The sequence below is a fragment of the Lucilia sericata genome, unplaced genomic scaffold (assembly GCF_015586225.1).
Source record: "Lucilia sericata isolate MDLA Ls3-8-SP2 unplaced genomic scaffold, ASM1558622v1 Contig001809F_arrow, whole genome shotgun sequence".
Taxonomy (NCBI): domain Eukaryota; kingdom Metazoa; phylum Arthropoda; class Insecta; order Diptera; family Calliphoridae; genus Lucilia; species Lucilia sericata.
Window position 1 is genome coordinate 40,980 of NW_023995708.1, and position 26,757 is coordinate 67,736.

The window sequence follows — 26,757 nt, forward strand, 5'->3', positions numbered from 1 at the left end:
ATGGAAAAACGTCAAAGGCGACATTTTGAAGAGTGCTGCCAAATTGCTGTGAAAAAAGGTAATATAAGTGGCGATTTCTTTTATTAGATATATAACATAAAAATTAGTAAATACATATTTGGATTTCGAAAAAGGCATTTTCTAGTAGCAATTTACTTTCATTAATAATTTATTATGCATTTAGTTTGCGATTTAAAAATCCAACAAAAAATTAAGGTAATACAGTTTTCTAAGTAAGGCAGTTTATTTTGCTTCAAGTAAATCTGGTAATATTATGTTTTCGAGTTTAATACTCTTTGTTTACAACTGTGTGTAGAATTTCTTTCATAAAACGTGTGGCAGTGCTGCCTATATTTTTAAAATAAAAAGTCGCGCATTTCAAATAAATTTAAAACAAAAACTAATTGAAAGGACCATGTAACTTTATTTTATAATAATTTTTAATGCAATTTTTAATCTATTTTCTAACAAAAATGTCTAGAAAACCTTTTAAACTACCACAATCCACCAAATTGCTAATAAAATTCACTTGATTAAAGCACTCAATGTCCAACACTGTTCGTATCAAAAAAGCCTAAGACAGATTTAATAAGTTGTTCTCAGTACAACAGCTGATTAAATAAATTGAACACTCAGATGTCAAATCACATGTATAAAAAATAATCCGTCAACCATTGAAATATCAAACTTCATATATTAAAAAGTGAAGCATACAACTCTAAGGTAGTTTTATTAAATACACCTCTAAATAGCTTTTAGTTTTTAGTAAAATTTATAGTAGTTAAGTAAACGGTATGTGTTTTAATTTTCGTCAAATTTAGCCATAATATATTTTTAAAATTTTATATGTACATATATACTATATGTACTCATAAATGAAATAATTGACCTGGTCATTTGTATAAAAAATATATTTAATTAAAATTTTATTTAAAGACAAAGCATCTGTGTTTGTTACCTAAACATTAGTGCTGCTAAACGTATTCAAGAGGAGGGAGACTGTTGATTGTTTTTATTTTTGCCACCAAAGTTTGCAAAAAATAAAGGTAATTTTATACACATTGTTTTTGTTGTATTTATTGCAAATAAATAACGTTTTCTTATTAATTTGTTTACAATTTTCAGTTAAAATGGATTCGTTCGATGATTTGGAAGAAGCTGTAGTGGAATATATGGATCGGGGTATAGTTTTGATTATAGCCGATATATTAAGTTTGATCACAGTCTCCTCATGTTTATTTATAAAAATTCCTCAAATTAATACAATAAGACAGAATAAATCATCACAAGGTATGTATGTGTGTGTGAAAATATATTTAGTTAAACGTAAATTTAGAAATTTGTTCAAAATTTAGAAATAAACAATGTTTATTAAACATTGTTTGTGATATTGCTACGAGGATAAAATAAGTAAAATTTAAAGGAAATTGTTTTCTTGTAATAAAATTGATTTATTCAGATTAGAATCTGTAATCCTAATTAGAATAAATAAGTAGAATAAAGGGATAAATAGATTTATAGCATATTATTTATAATTAACGATATCTGTTGGAAAAATGTTCTATTTTAGTTCTGGTTTAGATCTAGTTCAGACCTAATTCTGTTCTAGTTTAGTTCTAGTTCATTTCTAGTTAATTTCTTGTTCAGTTTTAGTTCAGTTCTTGTTTAGTTCTTGTTTGATTCTTGTTTAGTTCTAGTTCAGTTCTGGTTCAGTTCTAGTTCAGTTCTAGTTCAGTTCTAGTTCAGTTCTAGTTCAGTTCTAGTTCAGTTCTAGTTCAGTTCTAGTTCAGTCTAGTCAGTTCTAGTTCAGTTCTAGTTCAGTTCTAGTTCAGTTCTAGTTCAGGGTTCTAGTTCAGTTCTAGTTCAGTTCTAGTTCAGTTCTAGTTCAGTTTCTAGTTCAGTTCTAGTTCAGTTCTAGTTCAGTTCTAGTTCAGTTCTAGTTCAGTTCTAGTTCAGTTCTAGTTCAGTTCTAGTTCAGTTCTAGTTCAGTTCTAGTTCAGTTCTAGTTCAGTTCTAGTTCAGTTCTAGTTCAGTTCTAGTTCAGTTCTAGTTCAGTTCTAGTTCAGTTCTAGTTCAGTTCTAGTTCAGTTCTAGTCAGTTCTAGTTCAGTTCTAGTTCAGTTCTAGTTCAGTTCTAGTTCAGTTCTAGTTCAGTTCTAGTTCAGTTCTAGTTCAGTTCTAGTTCAGTTCTAGTTCAGTTTCTAGTTCAAGTTCTAGTTCAGTTCTAGTTCAGTTCTAGTTCAGTTCTAGTTCAGTTCTAGTTCAGTTCTAGTTCAGTTCTAGTTCAGTTCTAGTTCAGTTCTAGTTCAGTTCTAGTTCAGTTCTAGTTCAGTTCTAGTTCAGTTCTAGTTCAGTTCTAGTTCAGTTCTAGTTCAGTTCTAGTTCAGTTCTAGTTCAGTTCTAGTTCAGTTCTAGTTCAGTTCTAGTTCAGTTCTAGTTCAGTTCTAGTTCAGTTCTAGTTCAGTTCTAGTTCAGTTCTAGTTCAGTTCTAGTTCAGTTCTAGTTCAGTTCTAGTTCAGTTCTAGTTCAGTTCTAGTTCAGTTCTAGTTCAGTTCTAGTTCAGTTCTAGTTCAGTTCAGTTCTAGTTCAGTTCTAGTTCAGTTCTAGTTCAGTTCTAGTTCAGTTCTAGTTCAGTTCTAGTTCAGTTCTAGTTCAGTTTAGTTCAGTTCTAGTTTAGTGTTGTAGTTCAGCTCTAGTTTAGTTGTAGTTCAGTTCTAGTTCAGTTCTAGTTCAGTTCTAGTTCAGTTCTAGTTCAGTTCTAGTTCAGTTCTAGTTCAGTTCTAGTTCAGTTCTAGTTCAGTTCTAGTTCAGTTCTAGTTCAGTTCTAGTCAGTTCTAGTTCAGTTCTAGTTCAGTTCTAGTTCAGTTCTAGTTCAGTTCTAGTTCAGTTCTAGTTCAGTTCTAGTTCAGTTCTAGTTCTAGTCAGTTCTAGTTCAGTTCTAGTTCAGTTCTAGTTCTAGTTCAGTTCTAGTTCAGTTCTAGTTTAGTTCTAGTTTAGTTGTAGTTCAGTTCTAGTTTAGTTGTAGTTCAGTTCTAGTTTATATATAGTTCGGTTCTAGTTCAGAACTAGTTAAGTTTTAGTTCCACAAATGTCTTCAAATTCTGTTATTTAACAAATTTTCTTTAATTTCCTCCCCCCTAGGCATTAGCGTCTTTGGCTTATGTTTAGAACTCTTCAGTTACACTGTTATGATGTCGTACAACTATACCAATGGCTATGAATTTCTTTCGTATATGGAATATCCCATCTTACTCCTGCAGGAGTATGTTTTAGTTTATTTTGTTTTTAAATATCAAAATCTATTGGGTCTTAAGACTAAACTCATAGCTGTTTTGTATGTCATCATTGCCACACTCATCTATATGAAATTATTCCCGGTTATTATATTACAATTTTTAGTGGTAAGTAAAATTTTTTCTGTTTTTCTTAAGCAATTTTAAATTTTAACTATCATTTTTTGGTGGAAACTCATTAATCATTGATTAGATTCATGGTGTTCTTGTCTTTTGTGCTTTTTTTTTAAGTTGAACATTGATAACAGTTTGTTTTATAAATATTTCTTTGATTTTTTGTTGACAAATATGTTTTGTGGTCTATTTATATGTATTTTATGGAGAGTGATAAGGTCTTTTATTTTGAAAATTTTTGTATATTTTGAATTTTTATAATATAGAGGAGTATTTTGAGTTGATTTTTTTCACAGAAGAGTTGCCCATATATAGGCTCAGCTCTAGTTGTAGCTAATCTTTACATATACACGATATAACAAGACTGCATTTGTTTTTTAAATGCTAGTTTTCTAAATTTCCATATAAATTCTGAACATGATTATTGTATGAAAGAATCAGCGAAATTCATCGATTGCGAACAATATGAAGGGTGTTTAAGATTCGTTACAATCGTGTATACTTGTTTTGTGTTAATTTGTTGTTTTCATTAGAAGATAACAAGAGTTGTATATGTTTAGTCATTTCTTTTTTATACGGAAATAAAATCACCAAACCCCGCAGCCAAAAATTTGAGTAAGTTTTGTTGTTTTTGTAAAATTGCTATTAAGAACCTGTTAATGAAACAAACACAATTACTTGAAACAGTAAATGTAATCGTAATCGAAAACGAAAGCAGTTAACGTTTCCGGTAACGCATTTTCTTTTTAAGAAAAATTTTACGAATTTTATATAAAATTGTTTTCTAAATTTAATTCACAATTGACTCTGTCGAGGTCAAAGACTAGTCCATAGAGTACTCTATAGATTAGTCAGACAAGTTCATATAGAATAGTTAATAGGCAAATCCATAGACTATTTCAATGACTAGTCGGTAACTGGTTCATAGGCTGGGTATTAGACTAGTACATAGGCTAGTCCATAAATTGGAATAGAATAGTTAGTTCATACAGTAGCCCATAGACTAGACAATAGACTAGTATAAAGACTAGAAATATATCAGGCAATAGAATAGACTATAGACAAGTCCAAAGTCTAATCCACAGATTAGTTCAAAGACTAGTCCATAGATTTGTCAATAGTATAATCAATAGACTAGTCCATTGACTAATAAGTAGACTAGACTATAGACTACTACTATTCCCTTTATATAAGTAACTGATTTAATAATTCGCTATTTTAGTTTTTAAATTTAAGTGTTTTTGGTTTCTTGTGCTTTTTGTCTTAATATGTGCTTTTATTTCATTAAAAAATTGCCTTAACATTATAAAAATTCTATAAACTGCATGTTGCTTTCATTAAAAAAAAATAAAACTATAAATCATAACTAACACACAACTTATTCACCACATTCATATGCAAGTAAGTATTTCATTAAAATATAAAAAAAATTAAAACAGTTAAAATTGAAAAAGATAATACTAAAGTAAAAACCAATTACAGCCCTTCTGCACACCCATTGGAGCCACCAGTAAAGTCTTACAATTAGTAGCTATTTTAAGAAGCAAAGATGCCAGTTCTGTAAGTCGCACCACCTGGGCTTTATCCGCATTTACCAATTTTAGTGAGTATTAAATGAAAAACCTTTCTAATTACATAAATTATATTTAAATTAATATATTTTTTTTATTCACAGCTCGCATCTATACCGTTTATGTGCAATCCCATGACTGGATGTTATTATCTAATTTCATGATTTCAACTTTCTTAAGTTCTTCCGTATTCGTGGCCGCTTGTGTTTATAAAAAGAAAACGAAGAAGGAATAGAATCAAGGAATTCTATCACAAATTTTATTTTAACTAATTTTTTAGTTCTCAAATTTTTAAATTTAAATTAAATGTTTTAATAATTTATTTATTTTTTTTAAATTTTATTAACAAAAGACTAAAGTAATAAAACACAAATAATGACATTATATTTTAAAGATTAATAAAGTGTTTAAATTTATTTTAAATACGAATAACGAATAGTTTAATATAATGTTGTAAGGTGTCTCCATTAATATCGATGCTTTATTTCTACTTAACTTGGTCTAATATTTTGCTATTTCGTCAGATTGGGTCTAATGTATCTATGACAGACTTTTAAAGGATGCCGTCTATTAATTGTTTTTTTTTAATCTTAGTGAAAATTGAATATTCCGAAAATATTTTTTATTAATTTTTGGATAACAGCAAATTTATACTGAAAAAAAAATAGTTTTTAGAGAAAAATCTAAAATATTGGCCAAAAATTTAATTTTTATTGAAAAATTCAGTTTTTTAATTAAAATATTAATTTTTGGTGAAAAATAAAATTTTTGAAAAAATCAAATTTTTGGAAAAATCGAGTTTTAGGTAAAAAAAATTTATTTTTTTTGCTAAAAAATTTAATTTTTGAAGAAAATATAATTCTTAGTAAATTGTGATGATTTAGTTAGCTAGTTAGTTAGTTAGGTAGTTAGTTAGTTAGTTAGTTAGTTAGTTAGTTAGTTAGTTAGTTAGTTAGTTAGTTAGTTAGTTAGTTAGCTAGTCAGTTAGTTAGTCTAAAATAAAACTATACTTGTCTAGTCTATAGTCTAGTCTATAGTCTGGTCTATAGTCTGGTCTATAGTCTAGTCTATAGTCTAGTCTATAGTCTAGTCTATAGTCTAGTCTATAGTCTAGTCTATAGTCTAGTCTATAGTCTAGTCTATAGTCTAGTCTATAGTCTAGTCTATAGTCTAGTCTATAGTCTAGTCTATAGTCTAGTCTATAGTCTAGTCTATAGTCTAGTCTATAGTCTAGTCTATAGTCTAGTCTATAGCCTAGTCTATAGTCTAGTCTATAGCCTAGTCTATAGTCTAGTCTATAGTCTAGTCTATAGCCTAGTCTATAGTCTAGTCTATAGTCTAGTCTATAGTCTAGTCTATAGTCTAGTCTATAGTCTAGTCTATAGTCTAGTCTATAGTCTAGTCTATAGTCTAGTCTATAGTCTAGTCTATAGTCTAGTCTATAGTCTAGTCTATAGTCTAGTCTATAGTCTAGTCTATAGTCTAGTCTATAGTCTAGTCTATAGTCTAGTCTATAGTCTAGTCTATAGTCTAGTCTATAGTCTAGTCTATAGTCTAGTCTATAGTATAGTCTATAGTCTAATCTATAGTGTAGTCTGTAGTCTAGTCTATAGTCTAGTCTATAGTGTAGTCTGTAGTCTAGTCTATAGTCTAGTCTATAGACTATTCTATAGTCTAGTCTATAGTCCAGTCTATAGTCTAGTCTATAGTCTAGTCTATAGTTTAGTCTATAGTTTAGTCTATAGTCTAGTCTATAGTCTAGTCTATAGTTTAGTCTATGGTCTAGTCTATAGTCTAGTCTATAGTCTAGTCTATAGGCTAGTCTATAGTCTAGTCTATAGTCTAGTCTATAGTCTATATAGTCTAGTCTATAGTCTAGTCTATAGTCTAGTCTATAGTCTAGTCTATAGGCTAGTCTATAGTCTAGTCTATAGTCTAGTCTATAGTCTAGTCTATAGTCTAGTCTATAGTCTAGTCTATAGTCTAGTCTATAGTCTAGTCTATAGTCTAGTCTATAGTCTAGTCTATAGTCTAGTCTATAGTCTAGTCTATAGTCTAGTCTATAGTCTAGTCTATAGTCTAGTCTATAGTCTAGTCTAGTCTAGTCTAGTCTGTAGTCTAGTCTAGTCTATAGTCTAGTCTAGTCTATAGTATAGTCTGTAGTCTAGTCTAGTCTATAGTCTAGTCTATAGTCTAGTCTATAGTCTAGTCTATAGTCTAGTCTATAGTCTAGTCTATAGTCTAGTCTATAGTCTAGTCTATAGTCTAGTCTATAGTCTAGTCTATAGTCTAGTCTATAGTCTAGTCCATAGTCTAGTCTATAGTCTAGTATATAGTCTAGTATATAGTCTAGTCTATAGTCTAGTCTAGAGTCTAGTCTATAGTCTAGTCTATAGTCTAGTCTATAGTCTAGTCTATAGTCTAGTCTATAGTCTAGTCTATAGTCTAGTCTATAGTCTTGTCTAGTCTGTAGTCTAGTCTAGTCTATAGTCTAGTCTATAGTCTAGTCTAGTCTATAGTCTAGTCTGTAGTCTAGTCTAGTCTATAGTCTAGTCTATAGTCTAGTCTATAGTCTAGTCTATAGTCTAGTCTATAGTCTAGTCTATAGTCTAGTCTATAGTCTAGTCTATAGTCTAGTCTTAGTCTAGTCTATAGTCTAGTCTATAGTCTAGTCTATAGTCTAGTATATAGTCTAGTCTATAGTCTAGTCTATAGTCTAGTATAGTCTAGTAGTCTAGTCTAGTCTATAGTCTAGTCTATAGTCTAGTCTATAGTCTAGTCTATAGTCTAGTCTATAGTCTAGTCTATAGTCTAGTCTATAGTCTAGTCTATAGTCTAGTCTATAGTCTAGTCTATAGTCTAGTCTATAGTCTAGTCTATAGTCTAGTCTATAGTCTAGTCTATAGTCTAGTCTATAGTCTAGTCTATAGTCTAGTCTATAGTCTAGTCTATAGTCTAGTCTATAGTCTAGTCTATAGTCTAGTCTATAGTCTAGTCTATAGTCTAGTCTATAGTCTAGTCTATAGTCTAGTCTATAGTCTAGTCTATAGTCTAGTCTATAGTCTAGTCTATAGTCTAGTCTATAGTCTAGTCTATAGTCTAGTCTATAGTCTAGTCTATAGTCTAGTCTAGTCTAGTCTATAGTCTAGTCTATAGTCTAGTCTATAGTCTAGTCTATAGTCTAGTCTATAGTCTAGTCTATAGTCTAGTCTATAGTCTAGTCTATAGTCTAGTCTATAGTCTAGTCTATAGTCTAGTCTATAGTCTAGTCTATAGTCTAGTCTATAGTCTAGTCTATAGTCTAGTCTATAGTCTAGTCTATAGTCTAGTCTATAGTCTAGTCTATAGTCTAGTCTATAGTCTAGTCTATAGTCTTGTCTATAGTCTAGTCTATAGTCTAGTCTATAGTCCAGTCTATATTCTAGTCTATAGTCTCGTTTATAGTCTAGTCTATAGTCTAGTCCATATTCTAGTCTATAGTCTAGTCTTTAGTCTAGTCTACAGTCTATTTTTAATTTTTAGTAAAAATTTAGTTTTTTATTGAAAATTTTGAAATTTTAATAAAAAAATAGTTTAATTCAAAAATAGTTTCGATCAAATCAAATTTTAATTTATTTTTAAATTGATACAGTTTTGCTAATTTAAATAAAAAAATACATTAGGCAAAATTTTATTTGAACTTAAAAAAATTGTTTAAGTAATATTAAAAAGAAAATCTTTTGAGGCAAAATTTTGTTTCAAATATTTTTTACATAAATTCTATAAAATTATAAGAATTTACTAAACAAACATGTTTATTAAATAAATATTTACTTGTGCTAATAAACAGTGTTTATTTATATTCAAATATTCAGAAATGTTTAGACATGTGTAAACATTGCAAATTTTTTGTTTGGATATTATTTAATTTTTTTCAGACATAAATTTATAAACATTAATAGAAAATTACATGATTGTCATTAGTTAATAACAATGTATTTTGTCATTTTCAATATATGAAAATAATTAAAAATTTTAATATAGTTTAAGCAGAATTGACAAAAAAATCTTTCTATTTCAACATAATATTCGATTATGACAGAAATGTTCGATGAAAAAATTGATTCTAGAAGCGTTTACTGAATCGCATTTTTATTGCGGTTCTAAAGTTGATAATTTCAAACAGAAAGCTTTGATAAAAGAACCAGTTATAGAACTGTTAGTCTTTATAATATATTCACACAACCAATTCCAAAGGTGACAATTTTGAACAGAAATTATTGATTAAAAATCGACTTTATTACTCTTTCACGAATTTATTTTGGAGTTGAAAATTTCGCAAACAATCATTGGATAAAAACAATTATCAAAAATCCATCTTTAGAGAATATTATTTCGAATTTCAAAACGAATATATAATAGTTCCATAGAACTAGTTCCAGTCCATAACGCTAATTATGGAACTAGTTATAAAACAGTTTTATAGGACCTAGTTATAGATACTGTGCAACGCATTCATGGAATAAGTTTCAAAAGTGACAAATTTGATCGAAATTTTATTAAATAGTTCCGGACTTATTTATCGATCATGCGTTGACTCAATAACGAAGTAATTTTCGGGACTACCGAAGGTGACAATTCTCGAATTTCAACCAAATCCTTGGATATATTTTTAAACAGTTCTACAAAATGTATGTTTACATTATAACGTTTCTCTAGATCGAGTTGTGAAGTAGGAAATTGCGAACAAAAAAGATCTGTGGATCAAATGACGACATTAGTTCCGAAGCTTATAATTTCACTGATAAAATAACTGGTTTCAAAACTTCTTTTTAGTATGAATATCGTCTCATTAATGCTTCCACAAAACCATTTCTGAAGTTGACAATTTGAAACAAAATCATTGATAAAAGAACAAGTTCTGAAAAAGTTCTATGAAACGAATGTTGACTTTAGTTCAGAATATCATAATTTCTAATGAAAATCATTGATATCTTTTGTAGAACGAGTGCCATATATACAAATTTTCCATTAAACCATTTCCGAAGTTGATAATTCCAAACAAAAATCTTACATAAAGAAACAGTCCAAAGCCATGAATTACGATCAATAACAAAAGGTCTGATTCTAGAAATTCTGTTGTTAACGAATGTCTACATTATAACGCTTCCATAAAACCAGTTTTAATAATAACAATTTCGAACAGAACCGTTGTTGTAGAACGATTTTGGACTCTATTACGATACCACAAAATCAGTTCCGAAGGAGATAAATGCGACCAACATCATTGATAAAAGAAATGATCCCGAACGAATTTGGAATCTTTTACGATTCCATAGAACCACAACCAGTGTAGACAAATTCGAACATTATCATTGATGAATCAACTGATTCCAGAACTGTTTTATAGAACGATTGTTGACTGCAGTTCCTAAGCTGATAGTTACAAACAACATATAGAGTTGTCTTAAATATGAATTAATTAAAAAAAATAATTAAAAAATTCACTTTTATTTTTATAATTCTAATGAAACATTATTTTTTTATTAACTTAATTAGTCGTTGGAAAAAAATACAAAAATCTATTAACTATAATGATCTATTAACTTAATTTGTTTTTGCTTTTATAACACAAACCTTGCATATTGCACGACTCTTTTCTTTTTGAATACTCTTTCATATCTACTTTACTTTGGGGGTTTAAGTCCTTATTATTTATTTGCCAAACTTAAATATAGACATGGCATTACGCATCAAAGCGGGTCCATTCCAATAACCCTTCAACATCATGTACCAGTACAAGGGAGGCATGAAATCTTTCTTCATAATAAACATGGAATAACGTTCCTTATTCTGGGCAACAGGGAAAGTTTCCAAGGGTTGTAAATTATAATCGAATTCGGCCAAAATACAGGTATGATAACCGGTAACCAAAGGACAAGAGGCATAACCATCATAGGCATCCTTAAAGGGTTTGCCATTCATGACAGCCAACATATTGCGATAGACAACAGGGGATTGGGCAGCTGTAGAGAGAGAGAGAGGGTTTAATATAGGTTTAAAATAAGAACAGAAAAGTAAATATACCAGCAGCAGCAGCTGTTTTGGAATTGGGAGAAGCTGAGCAATCACCAATGGCAAAGACATTGTTATATCTAATATGTTGCATAGTTGATTGATCTACCTCCACAAAACCGGCTTCATTGACTAAATCACGGCATTTGGCTAATTCGACGGGGGTACCCATGGGTGGAACCACATGCAGCAAAGAATACTAAAAAGAAAATTCAGTACTTTAATTAATAAGCCCATTTTTATCCCAATATTATAATACCCACTTGTTCTTCAAAGATCTCTTCGGGTTTATCGAGATTTTGGAATACAGCTACATCTTTATCGGCTTTAACTTCGATCAAGTTACGTCTGGTATTAACTTGAATATTACGCTTCTTGACAATGGGCCATAAAGCATCGGCATAATGTTTAACACCAATATCACGGGCAATGAGGTATTATAGATAACATTGACATTATTACGTTTGTTGGTCTAAAGAGAGAGAGAGAGAGAGAATGTTGAAAAATGTTTCTTAGAATTAGGGGGATATTTTTGCAAAATACCTTTCTTAAATAATGTTCAGCTATATAAACAATCTTTTGTGGAGCTCCTGGACATTTTACAGGGGAACTGGGGAAGGTAAAGATGGCATTGCCTTTTTCAATATTACGCAAAGCCTCAAAAGTACGATCAACATATTTGGGTGAATAGATCGAGCAAACTTTGCCATGAGGAATGGAGAGACCTTCTTCTAAACCGGGAATCTGGAGAAAAAATTTAATTAAATTATCTTCTGATTCTCAAATAGGTTAAGTTTTTTTTAAGATAAGGTACTTCCATACCTTGTGATAATTCAATTCCAAACCGGTAGCAATCAAAAGCATATCGTATTTAATATCATTACCACCCGATGTTGAAACTGTATTGTTATTGGGGTCGTAATGAACAGCCCTCTCCTTGATCCATTTAATCTTTTTAGGCAAAACATCAGCCATCATTTTGTAAGATTGTTCTAAACGTTTCATGCCACCTCCTATCAAGGTAAACATAGGTTGATAGTAGTGTTTCTAAAATCAAAGAAAGAGATATTAATTAAATTTTTGCTAGAGGGCTTTATATAGTTTAAAACTTACATCGGCGGGATCTACAACAATAACTTTGCCTTTACCCAATTTGGAGGAAAGTTTGGCAGCCAAGGCACAACCACCGGCACCACCACCGACGATAAGAACTTTACATCTGTAAAAAGAGAAAAATTCATGTTATTAAGTCTAGTATGAAAGGCATTAAAATATTATTATGTCATAGGAATAGACTATATTCGCTACATAGAAGGCGGTAGGGAAAGGTTCAAGTTCTAGCACTTTACCATCTTAAACTTCTTCTACCTGCGTTGAAGGAACTGGTTCGTAAACTGTTCTATAAAATTAATGCCGAATCCATTTCAAAGACAAAAATTTCAAACAAAATCATTTGTATCTGAAGTGGTTCCAGATCTGTTCTGTAGGTCGTATTACGACTAAATAACGCTTCAATAGAACCAGTCCTAAAGTGAACATTTCGAATAAAATCATTATTTCACTGCAAAGTTTTAATTTTCTAACACAATCAATGATAAAAATATATATGGTTCCATAACTTTAATATGAAATGAATATCTACTATATAACGCTTTCACAAAACTAGTACCGAATATTAACATTTCTTTGATAAAAGAACTAGTTCATGAACTTATCTATTGGACGAGTGATGACTATAAATAGTCAACCGAACTAGTTACAAATCTGATAATATCGAAATATTTTTTAGAACTATAGTTCCGATTGATAAAATAACAGAATCCAGAACTTTTCTACTCTATAGCATTTTAACAGAACCAGTTTCGATAGAGACAATTTCAAACAGAATCATAGTTAAAAGAACTGGTTCCAGAACTCTTCTATGAGATGAATGTCCACACTACAAGCCTTCAACTGAATCTATTTCGGGAGTGACAACTTCAAATAAAGTCACTGATAAAAGTACTGGTTTCGGAACTACATACTTCCGAAGGTGAAAAGGAACTATTTAAGGAACCGGTTTGTAGATCTTTTACCGACTCTATAACACTTCAACACAATTAATATAAAATGCGATACCAAGTCATTGATATAAGTACTGAAGTTGAAAATTCGGAACAAAATAATGAATAAAAGAACTGCATTCCGAACAGTTTTGTAGAATGAATATCGAATATCTGACACTTTGACACAATCAGTTCCAAACGCAATACTTTCGCACTTTCAGAACTGTTTTCTAGAACGAATAACGATTCCAATTCTGATGGTAAACATTTCGAACTAAATCATTGATAGGTGAACTGATTGCAGATAAGAGTAAGAGAGCCCTGACAATAAGTATTCTGTGCGAAAGGTCAAAATAAGATTTCACTTTATTTCGTTTTCTTAAATCTTAGGACTATGGAAATAAGTCAAAAATCGGTCGATACCCTAAAATACATGTGATCTTTTAAATTTAACCAGAACTATTAGTTTTCCAACGATCGGTTCCAAAATACTGTAGTAGGTAGGTCTATTTATTAAATTGGAACAATTATTATTTACTCTATTAATTACTTTTAAAAGCACAACAAATCTTAAGTTCTATAACCCCAGCTGATTGCTACTCGATCAATTGTAATACGTTTTAATATTTACATTTCGAACGAAAAATCTATTTACATTAAAAACTTATCATTTTGCGACATTATTTTTATAAAAAAAAACATTGTGTAACTAAGTAGCAGACACACTCAATAATTTGTTTAATTTATTAATAATTTTAATTATAAGTTTTTAAATAAATTTCTAGACAGACGTGTTAATAGCATGACTAGTTCTATAAAATAACATTAAATAATTACACTGGGGAACAATTTGTAACTATTTGCATGTGATCTAAAAGTATTACAAGGGTGAGGCAGTAAGTAGGTTTAATTTTATTATATATTATCAGACAGTAACTATTTTGGCTAGCCTGGTTATTGTCTAACTAAATCCAAAGGGAATATTAGGATTAGAAAATAGAAACTTCGTAGTAACAAGAGGGATTTGGAATTTGTTTAGTTTATTATTTACTTAATACTAATGTTTTGTACATATTGTGAATAATGAATTCTATGTCATGTTGTTTAAACTTATAATTTGAATTACACAGGCCAACAAAGTTTAAAACTAGAGATCAAAATATACTTTTCTAAGTTCCCATTCACATCATGTATTCGGGTGCCCTGCGATAGGTTAGTGTTCTAGTCTGTAACCAACTAACTAACTAACTAACTAACTAACTAACTAACTAACTAACTAACTAACTAACTAACTAACTAACTAACTAACTACTAACTAACTAACTAACTAACTAACTAACTAACTAACTAACTAACTAACTAACTAACTACTAACTAACTAACTAACTAACTAACTAACTAACTAACTAACTAACTAACTAACTAACTAACTAACTAACTAACTAACTAACTAACTAACTAACTAACTAACTAACTACTAACTAACTAACTAACTAACTAACTACTAACTAACTAACTAACTAACTACTAACTAACTACTAACTAACTAACTACTAACTAACTAACTAACTAACTAAACTAACTAACTACTAACTAACTAACTAACTACTAACTACTAACTAACTAACTAACTAACTAACTAACTAACTAACTAACTAACTAACTAACTAACTACTACTAACTAACTAACTAACTAACTTACTAACTAACTAACTACTAACTAACTAACTAACTAACTACTAACTACTAACTAACTACTAACTAACTAACTAACTAACTAACTAACTAACTACTACTAACTAACTAACTAACTACTAACTAACTAACTAACTAACTAACTAACTAACTAACTACTAACTAACTAACTAACTAACTAACTAACTACCTAACTAACTACTAACTAACTAACTAACTAACTAACTAACTAACTAACTAACTAACTAACTAGCTAACTAACTAACTAACTAACTAACTAACTAACTACCTAACTAACTAACTAACTAACTACTAACTACTAACTAACTAACTACTAGCTACCTACTAACTACCTAACTAATTAACTAACTAACTAACTACTAACTAACTAACTACTAACTAACTAACTAACTAACTAACTACTAACTAACTACTAACTAACTAACTAACTAACTAACTAACTAACTAACTACTAACTAACTAACTAACTAACTAACTAACTAACTAACTAACTAACTACTAACTAACTAACTACTAACTAACTAACTAACTAACTACTAACTACCTAACTACCTAACTAACTAACTAACTAACTAACACTAACTAACTAACTAACTAACTAACTAACTACTAACTAACTAACTAACTAACTAACTAACTAACTAACTAACTAACTAACTAACTAACTAACTAACTAACTACCTAACTAACTAACTAACTAACTAACTAACTAACTAACTAACTAGCTAACTACCTAACTAATTAACTACCTAACTAACTTAACTAACTAACTAACTAACTAACTAACTAACTAACTAACTAACTAACTAACTAACTAACTAACTAACTAACTAACTAACTAACTAACTACTAACTAACTAACTAACTAACTAACTAACTAACTAACTAACTAACTAACTACTACTAACTAACTACTAACTAACTAACTAACTAACTAACTAACTACTAACTAACTAACTAACTAACTACTAACTACCTAACTAACTAACTAACTAACTAACTAACTAACTAAACTAACTACTAACTAACTAACTAACTAACTAACTAACTAACTACTAACTAACTAACTAACTAACTAACTAACTAACTAACTAACTAACTAACTAACTAACTACTAACTAACTAACTAACTACTAACTAACTAACTAACTACTAACTAACTAACTAACTAACTAACTAACTAACTAACTAACTAACTAACTAACTAACTAACTAACTAACTAACTAACTAACTAACTAACTAACTAACTAACTAACTAACTAACTAACTACTAACTACTAACTAACTAACTAACTAACTAACTAACTACTAACTAACTAACTAACTAACTAACTAACTAACTAACTAACTAACTAACTAACTAACTAACTAAACTAACTAACTAACTAACTAACTAACTAACTAACTAACTAACTACTAACTAACTAACTAACTAACTATCTAACTAACTAACTATCTACTAACTAACTAACTACTAACTAACTAACTAACTAACTAACTAAATACTAACTAACTAATTACTACTACTAACTAACTAACTAACTAACTAACTAACTAACTAACTAACTAACTAACTAACTAACTAATAACTAACTAACTAATAACTACTAACTAACTACCTAACTAACTAACTAAGTATTCGTGTCTTAATGTTTATGTTTAGTTCTAAAAAAAACCCCCGCCCATTTGTCCATTTGTAAAAATCCAGAGGAAGAGAATAAAAGCATTTCATTTATATTCGAAAATTCAAACATAATTTCGAAAATTTTTAAAATCTATTAAAACAATTTTAAAAACTTAGGGATTCCGAAAAATATTATTTTATTTTCAAATCAGAATTCTACGTCGAAAATTCATAATACTTTCTGTTGAACTTTGAACTTATTTTATTGTTGCCTTTTTTTCATAAACATATTTTTATCAAATCATATAAACAATCGTAATTTATACAAATCATTTTCTCGATTATTTGATATGTTTATAGCTTCCGAAAGTTTATTTATGTCCTTTCATAGACCAAGGTCAAAATCTTTGAAAATATTAAAAAATAATATTGACACACAAAACAGAAATTGTTTAAATTATTTCGCTGAACTGAACAAAAAGTTAATGCGAAATAGTTTTTAATGAAAAAACACCAAAAAAACGCGCACAATTTTCTAATAACATAAAAAATACCCTACGTTAAGTAATTTGAACTGAATTATGTTATAAAATATAATTTGTGTGGTTTGTTATATAACGATCATGGTAATATCTAGAGAATACGATCACTTTTATAAACCATTATTTTAATCCTTAATTAGAAAAGAAAGATATCAGATTTCTCATCTGGAATAGTTTTTATAAAATCGGTTTTAAGTTTCCGGCGGTATCAAAATTCGTCTAATTCTCCAATTAGGGAAGCATATGAAAAAATTCAATGAATTTTTCTAATTTAGATGAAATCTTCTTTAATTAAATATCTCTGACAGGATCAGATGCGAATCATAAGCATTTTTAATGTAAAACGTAAAAATGTGATTTAAATATATCTAATTATAATTACAGATTTCCGCAATCTTTCTGACCAGTCATTTAAATTATGAGAACATTTTTGTTTTGTTTAAAATACTAGAACTCAAGTCAATTTTAATAAATTTTAAACAATCAGCAAATTTCGTCATATTTCATATTAATACTGAATCAAAAAAAAAAACTATTCAAATATCGCGAGTATCTGGCAATAAAAAACACTACTGAGTAGTGATGCAATTGGAATACAAATTGTTTACAATGTTGCTGTTGTTGCTCTTTTTAGAAATTCATTCTATTCTATTTTCTCATCATAGCGATCAATTAATATGCATCGATGGGAGTGTAATATTAACAATAAAATACAAATTCGGGTTTTGAAACAACAATTACAATAAGATTAACTTTATGTTTAGTTCCCAATCTATGTCGTCAAGAAAGTTTCGTCATTCATACTTAAACACCTCTATAATAGATAGATGTTCGTTCTATTAAAAAAAATAACACCAAAATAATAATAATAAAAAAGCAAACAAAAAAAAAAATATACATATATAAAAATTATAACGACACGTGTGTGTAGGTGTATGGTGTGACTAATAAAAAACATAATAAACTATAAATCAAATACATACCCGTACTAGTGCGAAGTTAGTTCGAAAAGATATTACGTTTTATATGTCTAAATAGAACTGAACTAAAACTGGACTAGAACTGAACTAACCTGAAACTAGAACTGAACTAGAACTGACTAGAAACTGACTAGAACTAGAACTGAACTAGAACTAGAACTGAACTAGACGAACTAGAACTGAATCTAGAACTGAACTAGAACTGAACTAGAACTGAACTAGAAACTTAACTAGAACTGAAACTAGAACTGAACTAGAACTGAACTGGAACCTAGAACTGAACTAGAACTGAACTAGAACTGACTACTAGAACTGAACTAGAACTGAACTAGAAACTGAACTAGAACTGACTAGAACTGAACTAGAACTGAACTAGAACTGAAACTAGAACTGAACTAGACTGACCTAGAACTGAACTAGAACTGAACTAGAACTGAACTAGAACTGAACTAGAACTGAACTAGAACTGAACTAGAACTGAACTAGAACTGAACTAGAACTGAACTAGAACTGAACTAGAACTGAACTAGAACTGAACTAGAACTGAACTAGAACTGAACTAGAACTGAACTAGAACTGAACTAGAACTGAACTAGAACTGAACTAGAACTGAACTAGAACTGAACTAGAACTGAACTAGAACTGAACTAGAACTGAACTAGAACTGAACTAGAACTGAACTAGAACTGAACTAGAACTGAACTAGAACTGAACTAGAACTGAACTAGAACTGAACTAGAACTGAACTAGAACTGAACTAGAACTGAACTAGAACTGAACTAGAACTGAACTAGAACTGGACTAGAACTGGACTAGAACTGAACTAGAACTGAACTAGAACTGAACTAGAACTGAACTAGAACTGAACTAGAACTGAACTAGAACTGAACTAGAACTGAACTAGATCTGAACTAGAACTGAACTAGAACTGAACTAGAACTGAACTAGAACTGAACTAGAACTGAACTAAAACTGAACTAGAACTGAACTAGAACTGAACTAGAACTGAACTAGAACTGAACTAGAACTGAACTAGAACTGAACTAGAACTGAACTAGAACTGAACTAGAACTGAACTAGAACTGAACTAGAACTGAACTAGAACTGAACTAGAACTGAACTAGAACTGAACTAGAACTGAACTAGAACTGAACTAGAGCTGAACTAGAACTGAACTAGAACTGAACTAAAACTGAACTAGAACTGAACTAGAACTGAACTAGAAATGAACTAGAACTGAACTAGAACTGAACTAGAACTGAACTAGAACTGAACTAGAACTGAACTAGAACTGAACTAGAACTGAACTAGAACTGAACTAGAACTGAACTAGAACTGAACTAGAACTGAACTAGAACTGAACTAGAACTGAACTAGAACTGAACTAGAACTGAACTAGAACTGAACTGAACTAGAACTAGAACTGAACTAGAACTGAACTAGAACTGAACTAGAACTGAACTAGTACTGAACTAAACTGAACTAGAACTGAACTAGAACTGAACTAGAACTGAACTAGAACTGAACTAGAACTGAACTAGAACTGAACTAGAACTGAACTAGAACTGAACTAGAACTGAACTAGAACTGAACTAGAACTGAACTAGAACTGAACTAGAACTGAACTAGAACTGAACTAGAACTGAACTAGAACTGAACTAGAACTGAACTAGAACTGAACTAGAACTGAACTAGAACTGAACTAGAACTGAACTAGAACTGAACTAGAACTGAACTAGAACTGAACTAGAACTGAACTAGAACTGAACTAGAACTGAACTAGAACTGAACTAGAACTGAACTAGAACTGAACTAGAACTGAACTAGAACTGAACTAGAACTGAACTAGAACTGAACTAGAACTAAACTGAACTAGAACTGAACTAGAACTGAACTAGAACTGAACTAGAACTGAACTAGACTGAACTAGAACTGACTAGAACTGAACTAGAACTGAACTAGAACTGAACTAGAACTGAACTAGAACTGAACTAAAACTGTACTAGAACTGAACTAGAACTGAACTAGAACTGAACTAGAACTGAACTAGAACTGAAACTAGAACTCAACTAGAACTCAACTAGAATTGAACTAGAACTGAACTAGAACTGAACCAGAACTGAACTAGAACTGAACTAGAACTGAACTAGAACTGAACTAGAACTGAACTAGAACTGAACTAGAACTGAACTAGAACTGAACTAGAACTGAACTAGAACTGAACTAGAACTGAACAACAACTGAACTAGAACTAAACTAGAACTGAACTAGAACTAAACTACAACTGAACTAGAACTGAACAACAACTGAACTAGAACTGAACTTTGAAGTTTTGGTAGTTAATGGGAGGAAAAGGTATTTTTGACATAAAAGAATTTCTAGTTTGACCTCGCTAGTCCAAAGTGTAGAGGTGTTAGTATGTTAATAGATATGAAGTTGGTAGCGACTAGTACGATTATTTCTTTTTTGTTTTTTCTTTTAATTCTCTGGAGGGGTTTCTCAGCAAACACGAGCATAGAAAGATCTTAATTAATTAGTATGTTTGTGTTTTCTATTGTTCATAGAAAAAAAAACGCAATGTTTTGGTATTTAGTTTGTCTCATCAAATGATAAATACTTAATCAGAATTTGGCATGTTATTATTATTATATTTGTTATTCATTACTTTTAATATTCTAAAATTTCTATTTAAACAAGTACTAGGTACTTGAAAGTATGAATTAATTTTCTATAAATAATTTTCTTTTGAATTTAATTAATTTTTTCTTTAAACAATTTTTCCATAAAAAAAAAACCAAATTAATTAACAACATTAATTAAGTGCAAAAGAAGCTGATTAATGATTCAGCAAAAAAATTGGTAAAAAAATGCTGTGAATAAGTGGGTTACTTAATAACAGGCTGAATTTTCTTACTACAAAATTAGATAATACAAACGATTTTTGATATTGATAAATATCTTAATTAATTTTAAATATAAAAACTTAAGTTGTTAAGATTAAAAATTAATTATTTTCAAATATACTACGGCATGTGTTTAAGGAAAGTTATCATTATTTTATGTCTTACAAATAGTGTCATCATTTTGTTTTATTAATTACACACTTCTGATTTTTAACTTCCTTTATATAATTCCCTAAATAACACCTAATTTTTGCAACACGTTTATAATATTGATTAGATATTTGGTTTCTATTGCTTTCTTATCATGTTTTATTTAGAAATAGAAAAGTATGCTTGATTAGAAACTTTTGTATTTGTTTAATTTTCATTCATGTATTTTTAGGTTAATAACTGTTGCATTTTTTAATGAATTAAATCATAATTGATATTGAGTTATATAATATTATATTTATAATTATAACATGATTACTATATTCCAGTATCACTAAAAAGTACATGTAAATTTAAAAATTAGAAAGGTTGCTAAAGAACAATATTTTTTGAGGAGTTTTGAATTCGTTTTAAAAGATTTCTTTAATACATATTACCCATTTATGATATTTATATTTTGTTGAAATATTCCACGTTATCACATTTTTTACTTCAAATCTTTAATATTTATAAATTTTCATAGATTTATATATAGTTGTCAGACATTTTACCGAAATATTTTTAGAGGAAAGAAATTTTTTCGTAAAATGTACATTTTCACATGAAAATTAGATTTTCTACTAAAAAAGTTAATTTTCTGATGAAAAGTGGGTTTTTAAAAAGTTAAAATTAGATTTTCTGATGAAAATTAAACGACAATTTTCTTAAAATTTTAATTTCTGGTAAAAAGAAAAATTTCTCTTTATAAAGTATCGATTTCATATCTAATGATCAAGTGCTAGACTAGAACTGAACTAGATCTGAACTAGAACTGAACTAGAACTAAACTAGAACTGAACTAGAACTGAACTAGAACTGAACTAGAACTGAACTAGAACTGAACTAGAACTGAACTAGAACTGAACTAGAACTGAACTAGAACTGAACTAGAACTGAACTAGAACTGAACTAGAACTGAACTAGAACTGAACTAGAACTGAACTAGAACTGAACTAGAACTGAACTAGAACTGAACTAGAACTGAACTAGAACTGAACTAGAACTGAACTAGAACTGAACTAGAACTGAACTAGAACTGAACTAGAACTGAACTAGAACTGAACTAGAACTGAACTAGAACTGAACTAGAACTGAACTAGAACTGAACTAGAACTGAACTAGAACTGAACTAGAACTGAACTAGAACTGAACTAGAACTGAACTAGAACTGAACTAGAACTGAACTAGAACTGAACTAGAACTGAACTAGAACTGAACTAGAACTGAACTAGAACTGAACTAGAACTGAACTAGAACTGAACTAGAACTGAACTAGAACTGAACTAGAACTGAACTAGAACTGAACTAGAACTGAACTAGAACTGAACTAGAACTGAACTATAACTGAACTAGAACTGAACCAGAACGAACTAGAACTGAACTAGAACTGAAGTAGAACTGAAGTAGAACTGAAGTAGAACTGAACTAGAACTGAACTAGAACTGAACTAGAACTGAACTAGAACTGAACTAGAACAGAACTAGAACTGAACTAGAACTGAACTAGAACTGAACTAGAACAGAACTAGAACAGAACTAGAATAGAACTAGAATAGAACTAGAACAGAACAAGAACAGAACTAGAACTGAACTAGAACTGAACTAGAACTGAACTAGAACTGAACTAGAACTGAACTAGAACAGAACTAGAACAGAACTAGAACAGAACTAGAACAGAACTAGAACTGAACTAGAACTGAACTAGAACTGAACTAGAACTGAACTAGAACTGAACTAGAACTGAACTAGAACTGAACTAGAACTGAACTAGAACTGAACTAGAACTGAACTAGAACTGAACTAGAACTGAACCTAGAACTGAACTAGAACTGAACTAGAACTGAACTAGAACTGAACTAGAACTGAACTAGAACTGAACTAGAACTGAAGGTAGAACTGAAGTAGAAACTGAACTAGAACTGAAACTAGAACTGAACTAGAACTGAACTAGAACTGAACTAGAACTGAACTAGAAACTGAACTAGAACAGAACTAGAACAGAACTAGAACTGAACTAGAAATGAACTAGAACAGAACTGGAATAGAACTAGAACAGAACTAGAACAGAACTAGAACTGAACTAGAACTGAACTAGAACTGAACTAGAACTGAACTAGAACTGAACTAGAACTGAACTAGAAACTGAACTAGAACTGAACTAGAACTGAACTAGAACTAGAACTGAACTGAACTAGTACTGAACTAGAACTGAACTAGAACTGAACTAGAACGACTAGAACTGAACTAGAACTGAACTAGAACTGAACTAGAACTGAACTAGAACTGACTAGAACTGAACTAGAACTGAACTAGACTGAACTAGAACTGAACTAGAACTGAACTAGAACTGAACTAGAACTGAACTAGAACTGAACTAGAACTGAACTAGAACTGAACTAGAACTGAACTAGAACTGAACTAGAACTGAACTAGAACTGAACTAGAACTGAACTAGAACTGAACTAGAACTGAACTAGAACTGAACTAGAACTGAACTAGAACTAGAACTGAACTAGAACTGAACTAGGACTGAACTAGAACTAAAAATAATAATTTTCAAACTTATAATCTAAACAATTTAAAGAGAAATCTGTAAAGCCCATTATTCTATGTAATTTATTACGACACGATTTCATTATAACCGAATTGATAATTTTTTAAAAAATATTTTCTAATATTTTACGTCTTAAAAATTGCGTATATTTTTTAGGGCATATGTACGCAAGAGGAGACAATTTATAAAATTTGCGTGTGAGATTTTTATAACACACGCAAAATTTTAAAACCAACAAAGATTTCAAATAAAGTAAAAAGGCAAAAAATTTATTACTTCTTCCACTAATTATTGTTTTTACTATATTGCTGAACGAAAAAAAAAAACATTTTAAACATTTGTGTGTTTAAAATGTTAATGTATAAAAAACAGAGAATAAATCGAAAAAGTAACAACAAATGAAGCACCGATAAGAAGAAAAGAAGAAAAAACAGAAAGCAAAAAAAAATCACTTTAAATACTTACTCATGTTTTTCGGATAATGATGGTGTTGCGGAGAAACTTCTTAGGGCCGTCAGCCCAAGATTTGTATTTAAAGCGGAACAACTTTTAGTTAAAGCCAAAGCTTTATTCGAGAATCCGTATAAAACACTCATTATTACAAAATTATATTAAGTTTATCTATCAATTTGTTTGTTTTAAACTTATACTAAATTAAACATATGTTTTTATATTAGATAATTATAATTATTGGAAACTTTTATATATTTCTATGGTATTGCTTTTTTTACTAGTTGGTTTCCTATGTGTTTCCCTCTCTACGGTCACTAGCTAACTAAAATCTATGTAGACAAGCCTAGAAGTCGTCAAGTCCACCAGTCTGTCGTCGTCATTTGTTTGGGGGTAAAGTGGCCTTGGTTTATGCCGGCTATTTATTTGCTTGCTCATTTATTGCAGTACATGTTTTGTGTGTTATTTTCGTTCTCGCCAATATAGTTGGAGAATAGGTAGAATAGAAGAATCAAGAAAAAATAAATAAATATTTAAACTTGTTGCTGTTCCCCATTTTTTAAGAATAGTGAGCGTTGCCATTTATTTACATATGTTTAAGATTTCCTCATATGTGGTTAGATTTTTTATGCTTTTGGGAATTTTGATCAGATTTTCTATGTGCAGCAGAATACTGAAAACAGGACTTCGATCAATATACAATTTCGTGTAAAATCTATGTCTTCCGATTTGGATGAAACCAAGAATAGTTCTATTGTATAGTAGGTTAGACACAAATTTTCAGCTATATCGGTCAAGAACTGCCAAACTTAGAGGGGGTCAAAGTTGGACATTTTGGTCATACAGGGTTTTTATTGAAATAAGTGTAAGTTTTCACCTATTGGTCCTAGGAAAAATTGTCCAAAGGAGATTCATTTTCTCCTGTTTTTCAAAATGGAAGTTTTTTGCTCAAAAGAAAGCTTAGACCTTTTCTTAGAGCTGTTAGTTAGTTAGTTTGTTAGTTTAGTTAGTTAGTAGTTAGTTAGTTAGTTAGTTAGTTAGTTAGTTAGTTAGTTAGTTCGTTAGTTAGTTAGTTTAGTTAGTTTTTAGTTAGTTAGTTAGTTAGTTCGTTAGTTAGTTTTCGTAGTTAGTTGTTAGTTAGTTAGTTAGTTATTCGTTAGTTCGTTTTTCGTTAGTTAGTTCGTAGTTCGTTCGTTTTTCGTTCGTTCGTTTCGTTCGTTCGTTCGTTCGTTCGTTTCGTTCGTTAGTTCGTTCTTGTTCGTTCGTTCGTTAGTTCGTTAGTTCGTCGTTCGTTCGTTCGTTTGTTCGTTCGTTCGTTAGTTCGTTCGTTCGTTCGTTCGTTCGTTCGTTCGTTCGTTCGTTCGTTCGTTCGTTCGTTCTTCGTTTCGTTCGTTCGTTTCGTTCTTCGTTCGTTCGTTCGTTCGTTTTCGTTCGTTCGTTCGTTCGTTCGTTCTTTCGTTCGTTCGTTCTTCGTTCGTTCGTTCGTTCGTTCGTTCGTTCGTTCGTTTCGTTCGTTCGTTAGTTCGTTCGTTCGTTCTTCGTTCGTTCGTTTGTTCCCCTTCTCTTCCGCTCCCGTTCTCTGTCCGCTCTTCCCTGTTGTCCCCCTTCCGCCCTGTCCCTCGTGTAAACTTACATTTTTGAGAAATTGTAAGGTTTTCCTACAATCATCAGAACTAACATTTAAGTCGAAGTGCTTTACGTGAGTACCTGCCGTGTTGGCCTTCCTCACGGTGGTCTTTTTCAACCACTAGGTGAGCTTCGTGATGACTCACCACCGCTCCTTCAATCTTCAATGAAGAAATTAGGTGGCAATTTCTGTACATGGCTAAAGCCGGTCCATGTACAAGCACTTTGCTCAAATGTTCGAGCTATCTAATCTCTTGCCATAGTAGTCCCGTTGAAGAAGATCAAACTCAATCTCATCCCGACAAGGTTAAACCTCATATGTCGCTCAACCACACTACTGAGAAGGCTTCGTTGATTCGGCAACAGCACCTAGGGGACGTAATTGGTAGTCCGAAACACGGATCATATTTAAAGACAAGACTTATTTATCTTGAAAATTATATTTCACCGTGTATCAGTCTTTTAACCAAGCACCCCCTTCCTGCGATTTAGGTTTCAACCACAGCCACTACGTGGATCCCGATGGAACCCCAACCAACAGACCAGCCAGGACAAGTTCTATAGGCAACTGGCCACCCGTAGTATCAGATTATGTGATGCTCTGGTTAGACATCTTCAATTTAAGCAAGGACTAGGCCAGGCAGTAAATTGTAAACACCAATTTATAGTTCCGGCAGACTAGAGGTATTGGTAGCACCTATCTACCCCGCGATTGCAATACACCAAGATGGGGTCTATTATCAAGGAAGCATTCCCGGCGGGGCCATCCGAACTGACAATTTACCTGTTGCTAACATTTTCCGATATCAGCACATTGACATATCTGACAATATTGTAAGATCTGACAACCATGCATACATAGCCTTATACAAATCAGGATAATAAAATATATTATAGGAATTCTTAATTTAAAGAAACTTGGCAATACTGTTTTAATTAATTTATTTAAAAGCTTTTTAAAGTTTTCTTTTTATAATTGCAAAAAGCTTGTAAACTATTTGTTATTATTTGCAAAAGATGGCGCTTCATTATTAACAAATTGAAAAAAATTGTTTTATGACTTTAAAAAAGAAATTGTCTGAAATTATACTTAAAAA

General features: G+C 30.5%; 2 protein-coding genes across 2 annotated transcripts; one reads left to right on the forward strand and one right to left on the reverse strand.

Annotated features, from left to right (window-relative positions):
* Positions 1-588: 588 nt before the first annotated feature.
* LOC119612708 (solute carrier family 66 member 3) lies at positions 589-5,370 on the forward strand. The gene is made up of 6 exons (XM_037968554.1): positions 589-792; positions 937-1,046; positions 1,126-1,290; positions 3,141-3,400; positions 4,889-5,009; positions 5,082-5,370. Exons 3-6 carry the CDS (start codon positions 1,131-1,133, stop codon positions 5,210-5,212), a joined length of 672 nt encoding a protein of 223 aa, XP_037824482.1. The 5' UTR covers positions 589-792; positions 937-1,046; positions 1,126-1,130; the 3' UTR covers positions 5,213-5,370.
* A 5,081-nt stretch (positions 5,371-10,451) lies between these two features.
* Positions 10,452-24,380, reverse strand: LOC119612707 (sulfide:quinone oxidoreductase, mitochondrial). Its single transcript, XM_037968553.1, is given in 8 exon segments — positions 10,452-10,982; positions 11,044-11,230; positions 11,295-11,449; positions 11,452-11,503; positions 11,575-11,775; positions 11,854-12,078; positions 12,145-12,250; positions 24,050-24,380. Coding segments are annotated over 8 exon segments (1,368 nt in total). The 5' UTR covers positions 24,181-24,380; the 3' UTR covers positions 10,452-10,671.
* Between the last annotated feature and the right edge of the window lie 2,377 nt (positions 24,381-26,757).